Source organism: Schistocerca cancellata, chromosome 7 (genome assembly GCF_023864275.1).
Source record: "Schistocerca cancellata isolate TAMUIC-IGC-003103 chromosome 7, iqSchCanc2.1, whole genome shotgun sequence".
Classification (NCBI taxonomy): domain Eukaryota; kingdom Metazoa; phylum Arthropoda; class Insecta; order Orthoptera; family Acrididae; genus Schistocerca; species Schistocerca cancellata.
The window spans coordinates 300249972-300272390 of record NC_064632.1 but is presented as its reverse complement, the minus strand read 5'-3'; the positions used below and the strand labels follow the sequence as shown (position 1 = coordinate 300272390).

General features: G+C 43.6%; 1 protein-coding gene across 1 annotated transcript in view; it reads right to left on the bottom strand.

Moving 5' to 3' along the window:
* LOC126092248 (integrator complex subunit 8) overlaps positions 1-22419 on the bottom strand; it is a 172104-nt gene that overhangs the window by 136808 nt on the left and 12877 nt on the right. The window contains 3 exon segments of the mRNA XM_049907758.1: positions 219-431; positions 9385-9592; positions 10759-10931. Coding sequence (XP_049763715.1) covers positions 219-431; positions 9385-9592; positions 10759-10876 — 539 coding nt within the window. The 5' untranslated portion in view covers positions 10877-10931.

Below are 22419 nucleotides of genomic sequence, written 5' to 3'. Positions count from 1 at the left end.
TGACAAACAGAAGCTTTGATTTCCAAAGAGGAGACCATTACAGGACAGAATTTATGTGAGAAACAATGCTGTGAAATTTGTCCTCCCTTGCTTTCACCTGAACAACAAATTCACACGCAGCACCCAACCTTGAAAAATAGATACTAGTTTTACATTTGATTTAAGCAACAGGGTAAATGATCCAAGAAGGAGGGGAGAAATGACATATGCTTACTTACATTGATGAAGAGTTCTGACGATTCTGTTTTGGTGACACGTGGTTATGCACTATTGCTCTCAGCACCCATCTGTTATACAGAGCTACAGCAAATACTAAATGAGATGGTCCTGATGTCACAGCTGCCTCTGACATGCTGTTCACATCAAAGTCCTTTTCATGTGCCAGATACTGTAAGTCATGGAGAAGTGTAACTTGCATGGGCAATGGTAGCCTGCAAACAAAAAAAAAAAACAAAAACTGAAGACAGTCGCTGACAGCTGGGCAAAAAGATTATTAACATTAGGCAGCAATCAGTTTCAAAATTAATTTCAGAAATAAAACTAGGTGTTTTCCTATTGGAGAGGTAAAGCCTTTCCTCTGTCCTACCGAGAAATGTCTCAGTCTGCCAAACAACACTCAACCAACACAAGACATGTTGCCTGAAGCCACTCTTAAGTAAAATTAAAAAAAGGAGCACTAACAGGGTGTCAAGCCTTGACCCTTGATCCCATGGCTCTTATGCCACAATATGATCACAGTGACATATTTCACACAGTCATAATCAGAGACTCTAGAGACTCTAATTAGCCACTACACCAACAGCCTTCTTAGAGTGTATGACCAACAGTGTGAAATACAAACTTCAAAGATTACATACTGGATTTAGAGGAGTGCTTTATAGTTACAGGACACTAAACAAGATACTAAAATTGCAGTCCAAGAAAATTTGCATGGCACTGTAATTACTGGAGCCCAGATTTTATGTAATATCAAATTAAGAAATATGTATATAAATAAAATTGGTGAAATACATAAATAAATATGTAACACAGCAATTATATGTGAAAACAATTTCTTTTTCTAGAAAATACAAGTTCACAGGCATGCTAGTCAAATATCTATGGCAATTCTTAATCAGTTCACTTCTGCTAAAAAATACTGAAGTACAAGTGTCTCTTATTCATGCATTTAAGTCACGGTGGAATGGGATGCACAGTTTACTATAATGCACTTTCCCAAATGCTATGTTGCCATGCACAGTCTAGTGTCTGTCAATAGGATTTCTACAAATAGAGATTCCTGAACTTCGCAAAAAGTCAGTGGTGCATATTTATACAGAGGCACTGTGCTAGAATTCTCAGGGTTCTTCTATTTCATGATTAAATAAGTGATACAAAATAACGAGATATAAGTAACCAAGTTTTTTATTCAGCACAGACTGTGGTTTACTGGAAACTACACTACCCATTTCACCTGGTACAACACTGACCTTCCGAATTGACCTTATTCCCACAGTCCCTTAGATAGGCATGCTTAAATTCTCCAGTTTCTTGAGACTGTCAACAAGCCAGATGAAGTGACTTGTAATGTACAAAACTGAACTGAGCTCTCTTCATAACTGTAGAATGCTGACACGGATTCACTCACAGACATTGCAGGACCAGAAGAAAAGTTCTCCATCACTGACTTCACAGATTGAAAGTGCTTACTGTAGAAAATCACAGCTTAGATCCTGTTGCCCACCTTGTTATCACTGGCTCCAGAGGCAGAAGTAGATCAGGTAGCAGCAGCTACCTGGTGCTGGATATTTTAAGAAAACCTTCTTCATTGCTGATATCTGAGTACAGTATTTACTTCTGTGAATTGATGTCTATGATGTCTACTTGTCTCTGCCACTTATTGCAACGCATAAGCTGTATGTCATTTGCACTGAGTTTGGATACAATACATTAAATGATTTTCCCATTTTCAACACGAATGGATCTGTGTACATCAACAAACCTTCTTTTCTTTTATGTCAGCGGCCATAGTGTCTTAGTCCATCATTAATGAATTTATCAACTGTTGAACTATTTGTTGCCCCCAAAAGTTTATAATAAATCAATTAAGTTTTAGATGCAGCCTCAGTGTCCAACTTGCCCACAATTAGATTAGCCATGAAACAGCCTACAGTATCCATCACCTCATCAGCAGAAATCCATATAGCTGCTTTGCCAATTACAATCCTGATTTTTTCCACTATCTCAAAACAAAAAGAATCCAGGTAATTCTTCCTGAGAGTGGACTAGTCGGGAATGTTGCAGTTACAGTATTTCTTTAAGAAAGTTTAAATGCATGTAGCTGAAGTTTGTTCCAGTGAATGGTCCCTGGAGTTAATGTAAAACACATTTCTTTGTAAAATTCACTATTAGATTATCCAGGATTGTAGGCTGACCGTGCAACTATGTAAGCAGAGTATCTTTCTTTGAAGAAATCTGTTATTTACTCCTAAGGTGTAGATTGGTTTGAAAATGTTCAATTTGAGATACATCTTACATCCTAAATGTTTACCACCTCCAGGTGTTCATACAGGAGCTTTCGTGCACTTTACAGTGAGTAAAGTTTCGTAAATGCAGTAACTAACCAACTGATAAATTTTTGCTAGTAGAATTTCTTTTATACAAGCTGTTTGCGAAAAGCATTCTACAAATGGAAAGGAACAAAAACGTATTAAACTTCCTAAGCTGGAAATATAGCGAGGTATGGTGTCTATGATAATCAAGACCCACTGTATCATAAGGAGGCACAATGGCACTCACTTATTTCTGAGTAAACATACATAGAACTTTATATGTGTGATTTTCAGTTTGTATATGTAGCACCTTAACTGGAACAAGATCACGTTTGATTTGATCGCATCTTTTGCTTTACTTCAGTATGCTTGGGGAGAGAAATTAGTTGTAGTCGGCAAGAAACTTTGCTCACAAAATAAACAAGCAAAATGTTTATTTCTTATTTCCAGTGAGGTCAAGTTGCCTCCTACATTACTATGTCAATTGAGTGAATTACTTCCTGTATTATTGACAGAAGCTTGTCAAAATAATTGCACCCATTCTCACAAAGTTCCAAAATTGCTATGGATATTCGGGGCTTCCTTTATTAACATGGAATATGTGCCCCTGCATCCATTCCTTCTTTCCAGGGCCGAACGCAACAATTTCTGAATTTTTTGTCATCATCATCATTCTTCCATAATCCTGAGGGTTACAGACACTGCCAGGGCAATACTTCCAAAAAATTTGGAGTACGAATTAAAATCCATGGAGAAGAAATAAAAACTTGCAAGGTTTGCAGACATCATCATAATTCTGTCAGAGACAGCAAAAAGGATGATGCAGGACAAACATCAACAAAAGCAAAATGAGGATAATGGAATGTAGTTGAATTAAGTCACGTGGTGTTGAGGGCATTAAATTAGGAAATGAGACACTTAAAGTGGTAGACGAGTTTTGCTATTTGGGAAGCAAAATAACTGATGATGGTCGAAGTAGAGAGGATGTAAAATGTAGACTGGAAATGACAAGAAATGTGTTTCTAAAAAAGGGAAATTTATTGACATCAAGTATTGATTTAAGTGTCAGGAAGTCATTTCTGAAAGTATTTGTATGAAGCATTGCCATGTATAGCAGTGATACATAGACGATAAATAGTTTAAACAAGAAGAGAATAGAAGCTTTTGAAATGTGGTGCTACAGAAGAACGCTGAAGATTAGATGGGTAGATCACGTAACTAATGAGAAGGCACTGATCAGAATTGGAGAGAAGAGGAATTTGTGGAACAACTTGACTAGAAGAAGGGATTGGTTGGTAGGATACGTTCTGAGGCATCAAGGGCTCACCAATTTAGTACTGGAGGGAATCGTGGAGGGTAAAAATCATAGAGGGGGACCAAGAGATAAATACACTACACAGATTCAGAAGGATGTAGGTTGCAGCAGTTACTCAGAGAGTAAGAGGCTTGCACAGGATAGAGTAGCATGGAGAGCTGCATCAAACCAGTCTCTGGACTAAAGACCACAACAACAGGAAGGTCCTCTATATGGCCCATAAACAGGTTGCCAAGGAGGGCGCCATGTGGGCGCCCATGGCTGTGAAATGGATTTGTTTTTATACCTTCCCTTCAAAGGAGAAGGAGTTGTGAGTTAGGATAAAGTTAGGAGTTTTATAGTAGAGGAGTCAGTTAATTGGTAGAGGCCTTCTGTCAGGAAGCCACTGCGATTCGTGACAGAAGTTGTGGAACATTTGCCTGCAGGTAGGATGATTAAGTCATCATCTTACTGACTTTATCCTAACCTACAACTATTGTTCCTTTGAAGGGAGTGTATGCTGTGTCTCTCACCAAGGACTTCACTGACAGGCACTATCCTTCAGACCTAGTCTGCTTCCTATCTCCCATGCCATTTCCCATCACACCCTTCAACCTCCCACTACCCCCCTACAACCAGCCACAAATGAGTGTCTCCTTCGTCACCCAGTACTACCCAGATGGGAACTACTGAACCACATTGTGTGCCAGGGCTTTGATTACCTATCGTCATGTCCTAAAATGGGGAACATCCTACACAGGATACTTCCCAACCCTCCAAAAGAGGTGTTCTGTCACCCACCCAACCTCCACAGCATCCTAGTCCATCCATATGCCACTCCCAATCCCAAACCGTTGCCACATTGATCATATGCCTGTGGATGACCCAAGTGCAAGAGCTGCACAATCCACCCACCCAGCACATCCTATTTCAGCCTTTCACAGATTTATCCTACCCTGTCAGGGACCAGGCCATCTGAGAAAGCAGCCATGTTGTTTACTAGCTCTGCTGAAATCATTGCTGTCCAATAGGATGAACGGCCATAGTCAAACTGTGACCAAGAGCAAAGTAGACCACACTGTGGCACAACATGCAACTGAACATAACATGCTTGCTTTCAATGGCTGCTTCACTACCCGAGCCATCTGGATCCTCCCCTGCTCCACCAGCTTTTCTGAACTGCACAGATGAGAGTTATCCTTACCACACATTCTCCATTCCCGTAATTATCCTGGCTTCAGGTTACAGTAATATCTGTTCCCACACCCTCCTCCCAACAGTTTCTACTCCCTCTGCCTTATCACCTTCTCACCATTCTCATCTCCCACCCTCTTTGTTTGCTGCCCTCTGCCAATGGACCCACCTATCTTTCACTGTTCCTCTCCTTTTTCACTCCTTTGTTTCCACACCTCCCTGCCCCACAACCTCCTGACACTGCACCTGTTGGAATACTAGTCCCTGCACACACTGACAGACAATGTGCATCTCTCTTCCCACCTCTACATTAATATCTCTTCCTCATCCCTGCCCCCTGCAGATTTCTGCTTGCATCCCACATGATACTTGCATTCTGGCCCGAGATGCTGGAGTTGGTGGTCACGTGTGCATGAGATGTGTATGAATGGTGTGCGTTTCTCTTTTGCTGATGAAGTCTGTGGTCGAAAACTTTATATACAAGTCTTTTAATTGTGCCTGTCTGCAACTCAATGAGTCTTCTTTGTGGTAAGTAGCAGTCTATCTATTCCTACATTGTTGATATTCCTACCTGGAGTTCCCATTGTTTTAGTTTTAGTGATGAAATCTTCTCAAGCCTCCAGCTGAGTGACTGCACTGAAATTCCATGATGTCTCGAAGAGTGTCATTCTCATCTCTTCTGGCGAAGGGTCCAGTTTGTACAGGCATCCCATATACATACCCAGAGTGGTGGCTGGCATTCAGCATGCCTTCCCCAAGGAACAGGGTTCAGCAATATCAAGGTCATCTTTCGACCACCATGTAAAATGAAAGATACTTTTGGCTTAATAAAGAACAAATTACAATAGGGAACATCCGGCACATATAGCATCATTTGAGAGTGTGACCACCAGTACATCGATTAAACACAGCCCTCCCAATGCATAAATATTGTAGGAATGTGAATTATTGACCCATAATTGTCAAAATTGTTTTTATCTCATCTCTTGCATACCAAGATAAAAATAATGGATTTCAAGAGGTCAGGGATTGCTGCATGCAATGCATGAGATGCATACATCTAGGGCATTAAGGTACATCATTGGCAGAACACACTCTAAACGAAGGACATTTGTTCAGATTTGAGGAAAGAAAGATATTGTATTTGGGTATTGGATTTTGGGAGAGCATCACTAAAGAATCAACTGAGATAATGCTCCATGACAATCTTGTTAACAGCGACAAGGCAAGCAACTAACTTTGGCTCAGAACCCTGCACTAGCTGCTATATGCCAAGAATCAGAGATGGCTGCGATTCAGGTATACTTTGCCAGGGGATGATGAGAGTGACACTCACAGCCATGCTGACAGAAGTTCAAGAAGATTTCATCAGTATTATATGCTGTAAAGTCTAGATTCAAACCTAAGGTTTATTGATGACGCTGTTATGTTTGCCTCTAGTGCAAATAAACTTCAACAACTAATGGAGGAACTTAATACAGCTTGATTGAAAGAAGTCTGTCAAAGTCAGGTACAATAAGGCTAAAATTATATAGAACTAATGTACTGCACTTTACGGGCAAATTACTTAGAGTGATACATGGAAATACATTAGATGTGCTGAAGAAAATGGTCAACAGGAAGTAGTGGTATTGAGAAGTTACGCAGTTGAACAGAACAAGCCTACAACCAAACAAGGGAGTGGAAATTAAGTTCCTGTCTTCAATATAACTGTAGAATTATGCTCTAATGCAACATTTGAGAAACCATAAATAATGTAGAAATGTGAGTTATTGACCAACAATTGTCAAAATTGTTTTTATCTAAGCTATTGTGCAACAATACAAAAAATAGTGGCTTTTAAGAGGTCAGGGAATTTTCCAAAATCAAATGTTTGGTTGTTATATCTGACTAACTCAACGGTGCATTCTGCACTATTTGGAGTTATGGGTGCCTAGAGGTTTAATGTCGGCAGGTAGCCCTGGCCAAGGACGATAAATGACACATTCACACCTTCTCAAGAGACCACCAGTGAAAAGTCTCCAACCAATCACTTTGTCTTAAGCTTATGGCTCATGCATGACAGCACTGCTAAGTACAAAACTGTTTTGTATGGAGAAGGATAAAAATGTATTTTGAAATGTATATGTCTCATTGGTTGTAAATAACACAGGTTTTATTAATAACATTTGCTGTTCATTACAAACTAAATGTATCTGAACAAATGTACAGTACAGGTAAATTCCTGGTCATCTGCAAACATATAAAATAAACATTTCTCTCAAGGATATGAATGAACATTAATCACTCAGCTGGCAAGTACATACAAGAAACCCAGTTCTGAAAATAAAACCCAGGAAAATAATGATGCTGCACTTCCTACACAATTCACTGAAAACAACATATGGATAGAAAAGACTGTGACCATTCTACACACATCAAAAAAAGTTTTGCATCACCTCAGTTCAGAGAGTTCTGGAACCTGTACAGAAAACTGGAACACAAATCAACATAAATACCATTTCCGCCCTTTTAATTGCTCATAAAAACCAGACACTGCATGTTGTACCCTGATACAGCGAGACCTTCAGTGGTGGTGGTCCAGATTGCTGTACACACTGGAATCTCTAATACACAGTAGCATGTCCTCTTGCATTGATGCATGCTTGTATTCGTCGTGGCATACTATCCACAAGTTCATCAAGACACTGTTGGTCCAGATTGTCCCACTACTAAATGACGATTCGGTGTAGATCCCTTAGAGTGGTTGGTTGATCACACCATCCATAAACAGCCCGTTTCAATCGATCCCAGGCATGTTCGATAGGGATCACGTCTGGAGAACATGCTGCCACTCTAGTCGAGCGATGTCATTATCCTGAAGGAAGTCATTCACAAGATGTGAACTATGGGGCAGATACTGTCGTCCATGAAGATGAATGCCTCACCAATATGCTGCCAATATGGTTGCACTATCGGTTGGAGGATGGCATTCACATATCATACAGCCCTTACGGCGCCTTCCATGACCACCAGTGGCATACGTTGGCCCCATATAATGCCACCCCAAAACATTAGGGAATCTCCACCTTGCTGTACTTGCTGGACAGTGTGTCTAAGGAGTTCAACCTGACCAGGTTGCCTCCAAACACGTCTCAGATGATTGTCTGGTTGAAGGCATATGCGACACTCATCGATGATGAGAACGTGATGCCAATCCTGAGCGGTCTATTCGGCATGTTGTTGAGCCCATCTGTAGTGCGCTGCATGGTGTCGTGGTTGCAAAGATGGACCTCGCCACGGACACTGGAAGTGAAGTTGTACATCATGGAACCTATTGCGCACAGTTTGAGTTGCAACACAATGTCCTGTGGCTGCGCAAAAATCATTATTCAACATGGTGGCATTGCTGTCAGGGTTCCTCTGAGCCATAATCCGTAGGCAGCAGCCATCCACTGCAGTAGTAGCCCTTGGGCGGCCTGAGCAAGGCATGTCATCGACAGTTCCTGTCTCTGTATATCCTCCATGTCCAAACAACATTGCTTTGTTTCATTCCGAGGCACCTGGACAATTTCCTTGTTGAGATCACTTCCTGGCACAAAATAACAATGCGGTTGCGACTGAACCATGGTATTGACCATCTAGGCATGGTTGAACTACAGACAACACAAGCCGTGTACCTCCTTCCTGGTGGAATGACTGGAACTGATCAGCTTTCAGACCCCCTCTGTCTAATAGGTGCTGCTCATGCATGGTTGTTTACATCTTTGGGCAGGTTTAGTGACATCTCTGAACAGTCAAAGGGACTGTGTCTGAAATGCAATATCCACAATCAACGACTACCTTCAGGAGTTCTGGGAACAAGGTTGATGCAAAACTTTTTTTGATGTTTGTATGTATGTGAGAATATTAGCAAATCATAGCTAAAGATGGATTGTTTGAAATCTGATACCAAATATTTTAATGGGCTTTGTGATCCCAAAATGCTAAATAACAACCTGTTAAACAAAAGTGTGTTGACTTTTCCGATATTTTGAGGATCCTCACACCTGAACCAGAGCCCTTATCAAAGGAAATAGAACTCAGGCTACTGGGACAGTAGTAAGTCACATTACTCATCACTAATGATCATAAAAAATAAAACTCTACAAAATTATTTCTCAGTATTTCATGGCTACTGAGTATATTGTATCTTCCACATTTAGTTTCATTAGTGTAAGAAAGAAAGAAATCTTCAGCTAAGACTACAACGAGATTGTCAGATTTTTTTATCCGTTTAGGAGGCAGTCACAAATATCCATTTCTGTGCATTTTTACTGTTTGATATATTCATTTCAGACCTTGTTAAGAAGCAAAGTAATATCAGATAAAAAAATAATTACTTACTTGTTCTCCAATATATCAAGGTCCCATTTAAGATACGCTGCTATCTTTAATGACAATATTTTCAAAGCCAAGTTCTTGAGGCTTCTCTTCCCAACGCCATCATCTGGCTTGACCATATCACTTTCTGAATCAGTAGCTTTGGTTTCTTGATCCTTTTGCTCATTATGAATTGACAAGAACTTGATGATAAGATCTGTTGGAGATGGATCTGAAAAACAATTACTTACAAAAGTCTCCTCTGTATTTCCCCAAATACGTAGAAAGTGTATTATGAGGCATGTTTTTTTAAGTAAGTACTGTTTTGAAATTGAAAACATACATGCTAAGATATCTCAATAATTTTATTTTTACATGAAAGCCTGTACCTTAATCTACTTTTCTACATAATTTCTGTTAATATTGAGGCACTTGTCATAACACTGTACCAGTTTTTGAATACCCTCCTCATAGAAGCCTGACTTGTTAACCACTGCATCACCACTGTTTTGACTTCATCATCGTCTTGAAGACGCTGACCGGCCAGGTGTTTCTTCAAGTGCAGGAACAGATGGTAGGCACTGAGTGAAGATCGGGGCTGTACGGAGGATGATCTAGAGTTTCTCATCGAAAAGATGTGATGAGATCTTTGGTCTGATTCGCCACATGCGGACGGGCATTGTCTTGCAGCCCTTGCTCAACTTCCATGGACTGTTGCTTTGATTCTGGTGTGAAGTAGGCCACCCATGTTTCATTGCCCATAATTATTTGGCTTAAGAAATCATCACTGTTGTTGTGGTACCACTCAAGGCTAGTCAATGCACTGTCTAAACGTTTGGTTCTGTGCACATCCATCAACATTTTCGGTACCCAACGTGCACACAATTTTTGGTAATTCAAGTTCTCGGTCACAATGCCATACAAAACACTACGAGAAACATTAGGAAAGTCATCCCACAAGGAGGAAATCGTAAAGCGTCTGTTTTCTCCAGACTTTCATAAACAACCGAAGGACACCCACTCCGTTGTTCATCAGGCACATTTGTGTCGCCATCTTTAAACGCTCTCACCCACTTTTTTACCATTCCATCACTCATAATGTTTTCTCCGTAAACTGAACAGATCTCACTATGAATATTGATCGCTTTTAGGCCTTTAGCACTAAGAAATCTTATAACGGCCCGTACTTCACAGTTGGCGGGACTCACGATTATCGAAGGCATCTTAAACACTCAGTACACAATGTAAACAAGGAATAATCAGACTGTAATGGCGTCAGTGTGCAGATTAAAGTAGAGGCTTTCATGTAAAAATAAAATTATTGAGATATCTTAGCACAACTGTTTTGAATTTCAAAACAGTACTTACTTAAAAAACACTCCTTGTATAAATACATACCAGGATTGCTTTTCTGAAGATGTTCTTGTAGCAAATCTGGTTTTAGTAGGAACTCAAACCACAATATTGTGTCTGGAGATATGGGCACAGTTCCTGGTCGCAATAAATCAACATCCATTTCGAACAAATAGATACTTGCATGGATCCTGCTGTCAGCCAACCCTTTTTAATAACTGAAACATTCAAGTGACAACAATCAAAGGAGTGAAAATGTTTAGTGGATCCTGCTGTCAGCCAACCCTTTTTAATAACTGAAACATTCAAGTGACAACAATCAAAGGAGTGAAAATGTTTAGTAACTACATGTATAAACTCTAAACATTATGAAATCCAAGGAATATGTGATATGCATTCCACTCAGCAATATGGAAGGTTTGAACAGTGCTGTTTATAGAATTTGTTTTGATTTGAAAACTGCAGTTTGGTTCATGACTCCCTAACAACAATATGTGTTTTGTACATATCCCCTATGTAGTGTTATTTCAATAAAGTACTCTTGTGTTTTTAACGTTTATCCATCTTTTGTAGTAGGGTAAAGTGAGTGAGTACACATGTGACCTCAAATTACAGAAATAATGTCTTCCATGTTTCATGACTTAACACACCAGCACAACAATGGAAGATCAACAATTACTACATATAAACAAGATGATCAGTATTAATACAGCTGCAACATCCAAATTTTGCTGGTGACTTCATCACAAACGCACAATTCAGCTACATCATCAATAACTCCAGCAACTCCAATAGAGATACCAGTTTTGTGGACAACTTTTCCAACAGAATGTTTCATTTCAGAGCAGTGCATTTTTCAGCAATGCCAAAGACAAATTAGACTTTACCTGTAGTAGCCACTAGAAAGATCGCGGGAGGCGCACATTGGCACGGCGCGTCACGGACGGTAGTTGCCGCCAGTAGAGTCCCGTCCACCAGAGGGCACGCGAGAATTCGGACGCGACCTCTGCCGGCGTAACAACAAGAACAACAATAACTCCAGCAGGACAGGCCGTGCGCAGTCATTCAACATCGGGCATGCCTAGGACACAGTCCCGGTCTATGCTAAGTGAAGTGCGACGTAACGTGAACAGTGTTACTACACAATTGGCGACGAGTAGGGTCGTTCTTTCACGTGTTGCGTCGTCGTTCCGGTTTCGCAGTTTCTCCACGGCATGGAGGATTTGGTGCGGGTTTTGGTTGCGCAGCAGACGGAGCTCATGGCCACCATGAAACAAGTGCTTCCGGCGTTGCTCTCCACGCCGTCTGCTCCGGCGCAGTTCCCTCCTCCCTTTCCCCCGTATGACGAGACGGCGGAGGATTGGGACGCATATGAACATCGCCTTCGGCAGCATTTCCAGGCGTTTCATGTTGCCAATGCGGAGGTATGTCATGCTCTCTTCTTGTCTTGGATATCTCCCTCGCTGTATCAAGTTTTGCGGCAGCTAGCGCCGTTGCAGGAACCCTCGTCCTTGTCGTTTGACGCATTGTGTTCCTTGCTGTCTTCATATTATCGCCGCCGCACGCATGTTGTGGAGGCTAGGGTCGAGTTCTATCAATGCAAGAAACAGCCCCATCAGTCTTACCGGGCGTGGGCCGCTACCCTGCACGGTCTTAGTCGCAAGTGTCATTTTGTCACGGAGCAGTCGCGGGAGTCGTATGCCCATGTTATGGTCCGCGACGTCATTGTTCGTTCGGCCCCTGATCGGGAGGTCCGGCGACGGGCCCTGCAGTTAGAAGACCCTTCCCTCGAGGAAGTCCTGTCCATTGCTCAATCGTATGAAGTCTCTCACGCAGCAGGTCAACAGCTGGAGGCGTGGTGCGACGTCGTGGAGGTTCAGGGCGGCGCGGCCGCGTCCACTGTGTCCGGGGTGGACGACGTGCGAGCGGTACAATCCGGCCGTTACGGCCGCTCCCGCGCAGCGCGTAAACAGAATTCCGGCCGCCGGCCCCTGTTGCCGTCCTGTGCGTCGTGCTATATACATCACGATCGGTCAAAGTGCCTCCAGCGTTGGGCCGTTTGTCGCAAATGTCATAAAAACGGTCACATTGCTAAAGTTTGCCGCTCCGCCTCAAAGGAATCGAAGGAAGCATGTACAGAGGACATGGACGTTGACATTCAGGAAGTTTCATCGGGCCAGGCTCCCGACGCATCGGCACGCAAACTCTTTATCGAGGTGTCGGTTCGGTCGCGCCGGTTACGACTGCAGGTAGATACGGGCGCGGCAGTTTCGTTGTTGAATGCACAAACGTATTCCGACCTTGGATCGCCCCCGTTGGCGCCAGTTTACCGGCGTCTACGCAGTTATGGTAAACAGTTCATTCCCCTCCTGGGTCAATTCACTACCGACGTGACTTACAAATCAGTCACTCGGCCTATTACTTTTATTGTTGTCAGTGATGCGAGCTCCGGTAACCTTTTTGGCCTGGATGCCTTTCAAGCTTTCGGTTTTTCTATCGCTGACACCATACAGTTGGTCTCCGAAGACGTTCCCTATCACTCATTGGAATCTTTGATCTCAGACTTTCCAGATATTTTTGAGGAGGGCCTGGGGCGTGTTTCAGATTTTGAAGCTCACTTAACGTTGAAGGCGTCTGCTCGCCCGCGTTTTCTACGCGCGAGGCAGATCCCCTTGGCTCTCCGCCCTAAGGTAAAGGAAGAGCTCGACCGGCTGACAGCCCTAGGGGTCGTTCTTCCCATTTCTTCCAGTGAGTGGGCTTCGCCCCTCGTTATTGTCAAGAAGCCCTCGGGAAAATTACGTCTTTGTGGCGATTTTAAGGCCACCATTAATTCCCAATTGGTGGTGGACACCTATCCTTTGCCTCGTGCTGATGAATTGTTCTCCGCCGTGGCGGGAGGCCACTATTTTTCGAAAATCGATCTGTCAGAGGCTTATCATCAGATACCACTTGATGAGGACTCCAAACGGCTGGCAGTCGTCAACACCCCGTTTGGCCTTTACCAATACCAGCGGTTGGCTTTTGGGATAGCCAGTGCCTCGGCGATATTCCAGCGTTATCTTGAGCATGTCACGTCGACAATCCCTCATTGTATTAATTACCTGGATGACATCATTGTCACGGGCCGCAGCACGACGGACACTTTGCACAACCTTCGCACCCTCTTTCTCAAATTCAGGTCTGTGGGCTTGCATTGCAACCTGCATAAGTCAACCTTCTTCCAACCGTCCATTGAGTATGTGGGCTACACCACATCTCGGCACGGCATCCAGCCACTAGGCAGTTTGGTCCAAGGTATCGTCAACCTTCCTCGGCCCACTTCGCTGAAGGACTTACAAGCTTTTTTAGGCAAGATAGCCTATTACCACCGGTTCATTCCCAGGGCTTCCACTATAGCCCACCCCCTGTACTGCCTTCTGCACCAGGGTGTTCCTTTTGATTGGTCGCCTGCATGCGAGCGAGCATTCACCTCGTTGAAGGGCCTCCTCACGTCAGCCCCTTGTTTGGCTACTTTTGATCCCCATAAGTCGTTGGTCCTGGCTACGGATGCTTCGCAGTATGGGGTGGGGGCGGTCCTGGCCCATCGCAACGCAGATGGTTCCGAGCAACCACCGGCGTTTGCGTCGAAAACTCTTAGTCCCGCGCAGGCCCATTACTCCCAGGTGGAAAAAGAGGCTTTGGCCATTGTCTACGCTGTTACCAAGTTTCACCCTTTCTTGTATGGCACGAAGTTTCAGTTAATCACTGACCATAAGCCGTTAATATCGTTATTTGGCCCCGCCTCTCAGATTCCGGATAGGGCAGCCCACAGACTACAGCGCTGGGCTTTGTTCCTCTCTAAGTACCATTATGACATTCGTTTTCGCCCTACAGGCCAGCATGCCAACGCCGACGCTCTTTCCCGTCTTCCGGTGGGCCCGGACCCTACATTTGATCGAGAGGAGATTATGTGTTTTCATTTGGATGTGGCGTCCCGCCAAGCGGTTGATGGCTTCCCGATCACTAGTTCTCGAGTAGCCAGGGAAACGGCGGCTGACCCAGTTCTCCGGCAAGTAGTTCGCCTCATTCAGCAGGGGTGGTCGTCCCGCCCTCTGGGCCGGGCCTCGGACCCTCTTCATAATTATTTTCTTCTACGAGACCGTCTCTCGGTCTTGGAAGGAGTTCTCCTTCTGGCTACCGATGATACAGCTCCTCGCGTGGTTGTTCCTGCAAGTTTACGAAGGGAGGTCCTCAAGTTATTACATGCGGGGCACTGGGGTGTTTCCCGTACTAAAACCTTGGCTCGCAGACATGTGTACTGGCCCGGTATTGACAGAGAAATTGAGCACTTGGTGGCCGCCTGTTCCCAGTGTGCGAGCCAACAAGCATCTCCCAGGGCAGCGTTCTCTTCATGGCCGCCGGCAACCCAGGCGTGGGAACGTGTTCACATCGATTTTGTGGGCCCGTTTCTCAATGGCTTTTGGCTCATTGTCATTGATGCTTATTCCCGATTCCCATATGTGGTTCGCTGCTCCTCAACCACTTCAGAAGTTGCAATCCAGGCACTAGCAAAAATCTTTTCTGTGGAAGGTCTGCCAATCACCCTGGTCTCGGACAATGGACCGCAGTTTCTTTCGCAGACCTTCCAGGATTTTTGTAGGCGCTTCGGTATTCGGCACGTTTGCTCTCCCCCCTTCCATCCACAATCGAATGGGGAAGCTGAGCGCATGGTGCGCACCTTTAAGACGCAGATGAAAAAGTATGTGCACGAATTTCCTGCAGAGGAAGCATTGACGTTTTTCTTGACGGCATACCGGACCACACCAATGGGAGACCGCAGCCCCGCAGAGCTCCTCCATGGGCGTCAACCTAGGACTCTGCTGCACCTCCTCCAGCCTGGTCCTCGCCAGTCTTCACAAAACGGAGTACCTGGCTTTCCACTGGGTATGTCAGTCTGGGCCCGTGGGTTTAGTCGCAATCCACATTGGATACCGGCGGTGGTCCTGCACCGCCATGGCCGCCGGCTCTATACCTTGCAGGCGGGGGACCGGGTGGTACGTCATCACCAAAATCAGCTCCGTCCATGTTCGGGCACCCACCCTCTGACCTCTCGGACACCGGCTTCCCCATTGCCGGCACCTGTATTGGTTTCACAGGGGACGTTACCTCCTCTCCCCGCTGTGACTCTGCCACACTGCGATGGTTCTCAGCCTTGGCAGCCTCTAGTGGCTCCAGCACCGGCATCGCCGTCATTCGAGATGCCCCAGCGAGAGCCGGCCCCCCTAGCCGGCCCGGTTTCGCAGGGGGCTAGTTCCCCTGTGGTCGTCCCTTCCCCTTCGTCCCCGCCACTGGGTCTTGCCCCTCCTGCGGTGGAACAGGATCCAGACTTCGACAGCTTGTCGCCCGTGCTGTCCCGGGCTCCGGTTGTGGGACGACGGGGGCCTCTTCGTGTGGGTCACTTCCAGCCGTATTCAAAGGTTCCAGCTCGAGGGTTGGCAGATCCCCTTGACTCCGGCCATCCAATGGATGTGGAGGTCATCGCTCCTGCCCGACGCTCCACCTTCCGACGCAGTGGATCACAGTGGCTTCACCCCCCCGAAGGAGGAGGAGTGTAGTAGCCACCAGAAAAATCGCGGGAGGCGCACATTGGCACGGCGCGTCATGGACGGTAGTTGCCGCCAGTAGAGTCCCGTCCACCAGAGGGCACGCGAGAATTCGGACGCGACCTCAGCCGGCGTAACAACAAGAACAACAACTCCGGCAGGACAGGCCGTGCGCAGTCAGTCAACATTGGGCATGCCTAGGACACAGTCCCGGTCTACGCTAAGTGAAGTGCGACGTAACGTGAACAGTGTTACTACATTACCTTTACTAAGATGGATCAAGACTTAGTATCGTTGCCCATCTCCAAGCAATCATATCAGAACTTTAAAAGTACAGTAATAAAGTGCCTGTCAGTACCTAAGGAACAGCATTTCCAATGCATCCTACATGAAAATGCCATCGGAAATCGAAGCCCATGAGAAATGTTATGGCACCTATGTAATTTGGTGGGTCAGGAAACGCAATACATAACATGTGGTTCTATCACCTGCCATCTACAATAAGTATGGTTTTGATGGTACACGGCAATTTATCATTATTACTTTAGCAGAAAGGTGGACACAATTGTTCATTTTTCCCCTATGGCACTTACTCAAATGTGTTACAATAAATGTAGTGCCAGTCACCGATTCATGGCAATGTTACAGAATGAAAGGAAAACATCAGAACCTCGGATTGATGCCACCCAAGCTGAAGCAGATTGGGAAAAAACATAAACTTCTCTTCATCTTAAGAGACCTACAGTACTGTTTCAGTATCCTACAAGAAGAAATTACTGTCAACCGCAGTGCAAATGATGTTCCGTCTCCTCAACAGCACAGCCACAAGACAGAAGTCAACAAAATCACACTTCTGCATGGTGCTGGCATGACATTAAGCGAAAGGAGATCTTCGTTCTGGCATTCCAAATCACCTTATGGTGTGATCCTGAAAAACATCAACAAAGCCCATACATTTCTGGGACTCAAAGTGAAAATACGTTCCAAGTTGCTCATGGTCTGTCCCAGCTGAAGTTCACGCTTCTGCAAGCATTGCATTTGAACGCTTTACATGGCCATGAGATGACAAACAGTGCTGCCTCCTGGCAAAAGGTTGTTTACATTGTCAACAAATCGATGTTGGTTGGCTCACTTTCAGACCTATTGGCAATATAGTTATCAGAACAATATTTACGCATGTGCAACTGGACATTGTAACCCACTTTCATACTCTAACAAGTACCAATAATTGTTAGCAATAATAGGCTGATCTACTCGTTGGCTCAAAGCTACATCATTTATCAATATTTCAGCAGAAACAGCAGCTCAAGTATTCATCAAATGGCTCTGAGCACTATGCGACTTAACTGCTGAGGTCATCAGTCCCCTAGAACTTAGAACTACTTAAACCTAACTAACGTAAGGACATCACACACATCCGCGCCCGAGACAGGATTTGAACCTGTGACCGTAGCGGTCGCGCAGTCCCAGACTGTAGCGCCTAGAGCTGCTCGGCCACCCCGGCCAGCAAATATTCATCCCGACACAGATCCTGAGATTCACGGTTCCACCCACAGAGACCACAGATTGTGGCCAACAATCTGAGTGCTTGCTTTTTACTGATCTCACAAAACTACATCCACTCTGAAATTACAAGCTACCACCACGAGCACCAAAATGGTTGAACGACTCCACAGAACACTCAAAGTAGTGCTCTTATGCCACAGAAGTACATGGAGTGAAGCACTGCCTGTCACACTATGGGGTTTAAGAATGACTGTAAAAACAGACACTGACCTGGCCCAAAGCCAATCTACAGACAACAAATATCCGTTCCCGCACATCTCATATAGAGCACCAAGAAGTAACAATAGCCTCAATCCACATACTGCAACAGTTCTCACAGACACTGCAGCACACAACCCAGTGACTCATTCCAGCAGCACCATCCTGCCATGGCATCAAGCAAATATTTTTTCACAATGACCTTCAGAATTGTTTGCACATTTGGTTGTGTGTTGGCGGGGTAAATTCAGTTTTGTTTCCCATTACACTAGGCCGTATCAGATATTACACTGCTGTTTGCACACCTTCATAATACTTCAAAACAGTGAAGCCACAACAGTCTCGGTACAGAGAGTGAAGCATGCTTACATCACAAGCAAACAGCTTCAGAGATGCCCCACACAGCCTCCACAATGCAAAACCCACCGGCAAGCATCTCTTAGAGAACAGCACCCCCACAGCTTTAGTGAATGAAGAGGCTAATGATACAGTCAGATCAGAAATACCTGTGGGATGCGACTCACTGACACTCAAAGCTCCAACTCCACCGGGTTTTATTTCTCATGCAGGTTGAAAAATTAAGCATACCATACCATGTATAACAGGCACTCCACTCTTTAGCCCAGCATGGACATATTTCCGATGGACACACCCAGAGGAACCTCCACCAGCATCACACCACCTCCAGCATCATCGTCGCCACCCCTGGCACCCACCTACCCCAAACAAAGTCCCAACTACAATGTCGGAATCTTCCAGAGTCCTGCTAACTAGAGTAATGCGGCAAGTATGCGCCAAATTCCCTTCAATTCCCAGCGGACCCAGATTCCACAAGCAGACTCGACAGTCAGCAGTAATGACGGGGCTCAACTGCTATCCTGCATTCACAGAAAACCAGAACTCTTCCCTTGACAGAATCACACAGTTGGTCACTCACCATTCCACACTCAAAAACAGGGGGGTTTCTGCAGCAATATATCTTTCATCACACACTGACAGTGCGAGAAGTTGAGGTAAGTGATAAGAGTGTGCTTCGATCTGACACCTGCAGTTTGGTTCACGACAAATGCAAAATCCAGGATGAACTGTAACAATATTATGAGAAGGTAAGTTGCTACTCATCATATAGGGGAATGCTGAATCAAAAAGACTAACAATTATAGCTTTTGGCTGTTAAGGCCTTCGTCAATAACACACACACACACACACACACGCGGAAATGCAACTCACACACACAACTGCAGTCTCAGGCAACTGAAACCACACTTCGAGGAGCAGCACCAGTGCATGATGGGAGTGGCAAGTAGGTGGGGGTAAGGAGGAGACTGGAGTGGGAAAGGGGAGGATAGTGTGGTGGTGGTGGTGGTGGTGTTGGTGGTGGTGGTGGTGGTGGTGGTCAGCGAAGTGCTGCAGGTTAGACTGAGAGCTGGGGAGAGGTGGGGATGGGAGGGGGGCGGGGGGGTAGTGAGTTGAAGTAGCAGAAAAGGAGAGAGCAATATGTGTTTTGTATCTATGTCTCGTGCAGTGTTATTTCAAAAAATTCTTTCATAAAGTTACTGTTTATCCATCTTTTGTAGTAAGGTAAAGTGAGCAACTAAATCTTAAACTACACTTGACTCAAAAGTTTCGATTTTAAAAAAAAATGGAGAAAGTAAGTTGCTGAATCAGTTATTTGTCTGAAAACTAGATTCCACAGTTTTGCAATAAGTTTTTCTAAAGGCAACTGGCATATTTTATTATGCAGTAGTGTAATTTAATAATTCTCTGAAGTCAGAGAGTTTATTATTGTTGTCTTTCTTAACATGATATCCAATATCAAAAAATCTAACAGAGAGAACAACTATTTTCTGTGTAGCCCGTTTTGAAGCAGAATAACTTTAATATCTCAGCTAACACACGACTTAAGTGGATTAAACAAGCACCAAAATTACATGCTCCTCTGTGTACTATCATCAGAGGAAATCCCCATTTGCAGATTTTGAATTATTCACTAAATAAAATGGGTGTTACACTTATGTGACTCACTCTGTACAGAAAGACTGTACAAAGATAAGAAATTTTAAAGTAATATTAGAGAAAGGAAAGAGGAAGTGGAAAAAGATGAGATGGGAGACGTGATACCATGAGAACAATTTGACAGAGCACTGAAACTCCTAAGTCAAAAAAAGGCACCTGGTATAGATGACATTCTCTCAGAATTGTTGAGATCCTTGAGAGAATCACCCATAACAAAACTATTGCACCTGGTATATAAAATATGAGGAATAAGCAGAGTCCACAAAGACTTCAAGGAGAATATAACAGCTCCTATTCCAAAGATCACATGTGCTGAGAAGTGTGAATATTACAGAACCATCAGTTTAATTAGCCATGACTGCAAAATAATAACACATATTATTTACAGAAGAATGGAAAGTTTGGTAGAAGCCAAACTCTGTGAAGATTATTTTGGATCTCAGAGATAAATAGGAATACGTGAGGCAATACTGATGACGACTTAACTTAGAAGACAGAATGAAGAAAGGCAAACCTACATTTACAGCATTTATGGATTTAGAGAAAACTTTTGACAGTGTTGGCTGGAACACATTCTATGAAATTCTGAAGGTAATAGGGACAAAATATAGAGAGCAAAAGGTTATCTGCAACTTGGATAGAAACAAGACTGCAGTTGCAGGAGTCAAATCACACGAATGGGAGGCAGTAGTGCAGAAGAAAGTGAGACAAGTCATAACCATCTGACGTTATTCAATCCGTACAACACTGAGCAAGCAGTAAAGAAAACCAAGAAGAAACCTGGAAGGATAAATAAAGTTCATGATGGAAAAAAAAATTAAGGTTTGTCAATAAAACTGAAATCCTGTAAATTGTAACTTATTCATGTGATACTGAGGGAATTAGATCAGCAAATGAGACCTTAAAAGTAGCAGGTGAGTTTTGCTGTTTGGGCGGCAAGGTAACTGACAACGCCCAAATTCAAGGACATATTAAATGCAGACTGGTAATAGCATGAGAAGCTTTCTGAAAATAAACGCTCAATTTTTTTTTTTTTTTTTTTTTACATTGAATGTAAATTTAAGTATTTGTCTGGAGCACAGCCTTACATGGAAGTGAAACATAGGTGATAAGCAGTAGAGACAAGAAGAGAATATAAAATTCTGAAATGTATTGCTGTAGAAGAATGCTGAAAATTGGGTACATAGACTGAATAATTAGTGAAGAGGTAGTAAATCAAACTGGGGACAAAAAAACTTTATAGTATAACTTGGTTAAAATAAGGGCTTGGTAGATAGGACGCACCACGAGGCATCAAGGACTAGTCAGTTTGGTTATGGGAGGAAGTGGTGGTGGTGGTGGTGGTGGTGGTGGTGGTGGTGGTGGGTGTGAAGGGAGGGAAGGGGGGGGGGGGGTGAAACTTGTAGAAAGAAATCAGGATTTGATTACAGCAAGCTGGTTCAAGTGGATATATGTTGAAATAGCTATGGAGAGAAAATCTTTGTACATCCATATTTAAATTGGATGAAGGTGGGACACAGCTGGTAAAATGAAACTCCTCCAGCTGTACTCAAGATTTTATTTAAATAAAATCTTTAGTACAGCTGGAGGAGTTTCATTTTTAATACAAATATAGAGAAAAGGCTTGCAACTGATATACTAGAATAGAAAGCTGCTTCAAACCACTCTTTAGAATGAAGGCCACAACAACTGTTCTGACCTGTTTTTGTTAACTAAAAGTTGTTCCTTTAACAGAACACACAGGTCATGTCAATGCATCCCCTACTGAGAGATGATAACAACAAAATCTGCTTAGCTCACATAGGAGCTGCTAGTTGGTGCTCGCAGTAAATAATGGAAAATCTAGACAAAAATTTGGTCACGAGTTGAGCTAAGAGTCTACATCTTTGTGTGTGACATATGAGGGGGAGACTATAATACTGTACAAAGTTAGGAGTTTCAGAAAAACCATCAAGGTTATAACAGATAAGCTAAAAGTGGGGAAGATTGGGGTCTATCCTGGCATTTGACACAAATAATTTATGGAAAACACAACAAAACCAAAATCAGTATTGCCAGGTTTGAAGCTCAATCACAAATAAAGAGTTCAGCATCTTAACCACAGTGTCATTTCTTACAATTTGATTTATTCATCCAGAGATCATTTCACAATAATATAGGATTTTATCATCACAATAGAATGAAAATAAAGAGGTCAAAAAATTATAAGGGCATAACCACACTCAAGTCCAAATCCAAAAGCACGGTTGTCAATGAAACACAACACTTAATGCTGAAAGTATGTTTATTATGAATGCCAACATACAACTAGAACAGAACTGATCTCCTGGACAGAATGTGCTGA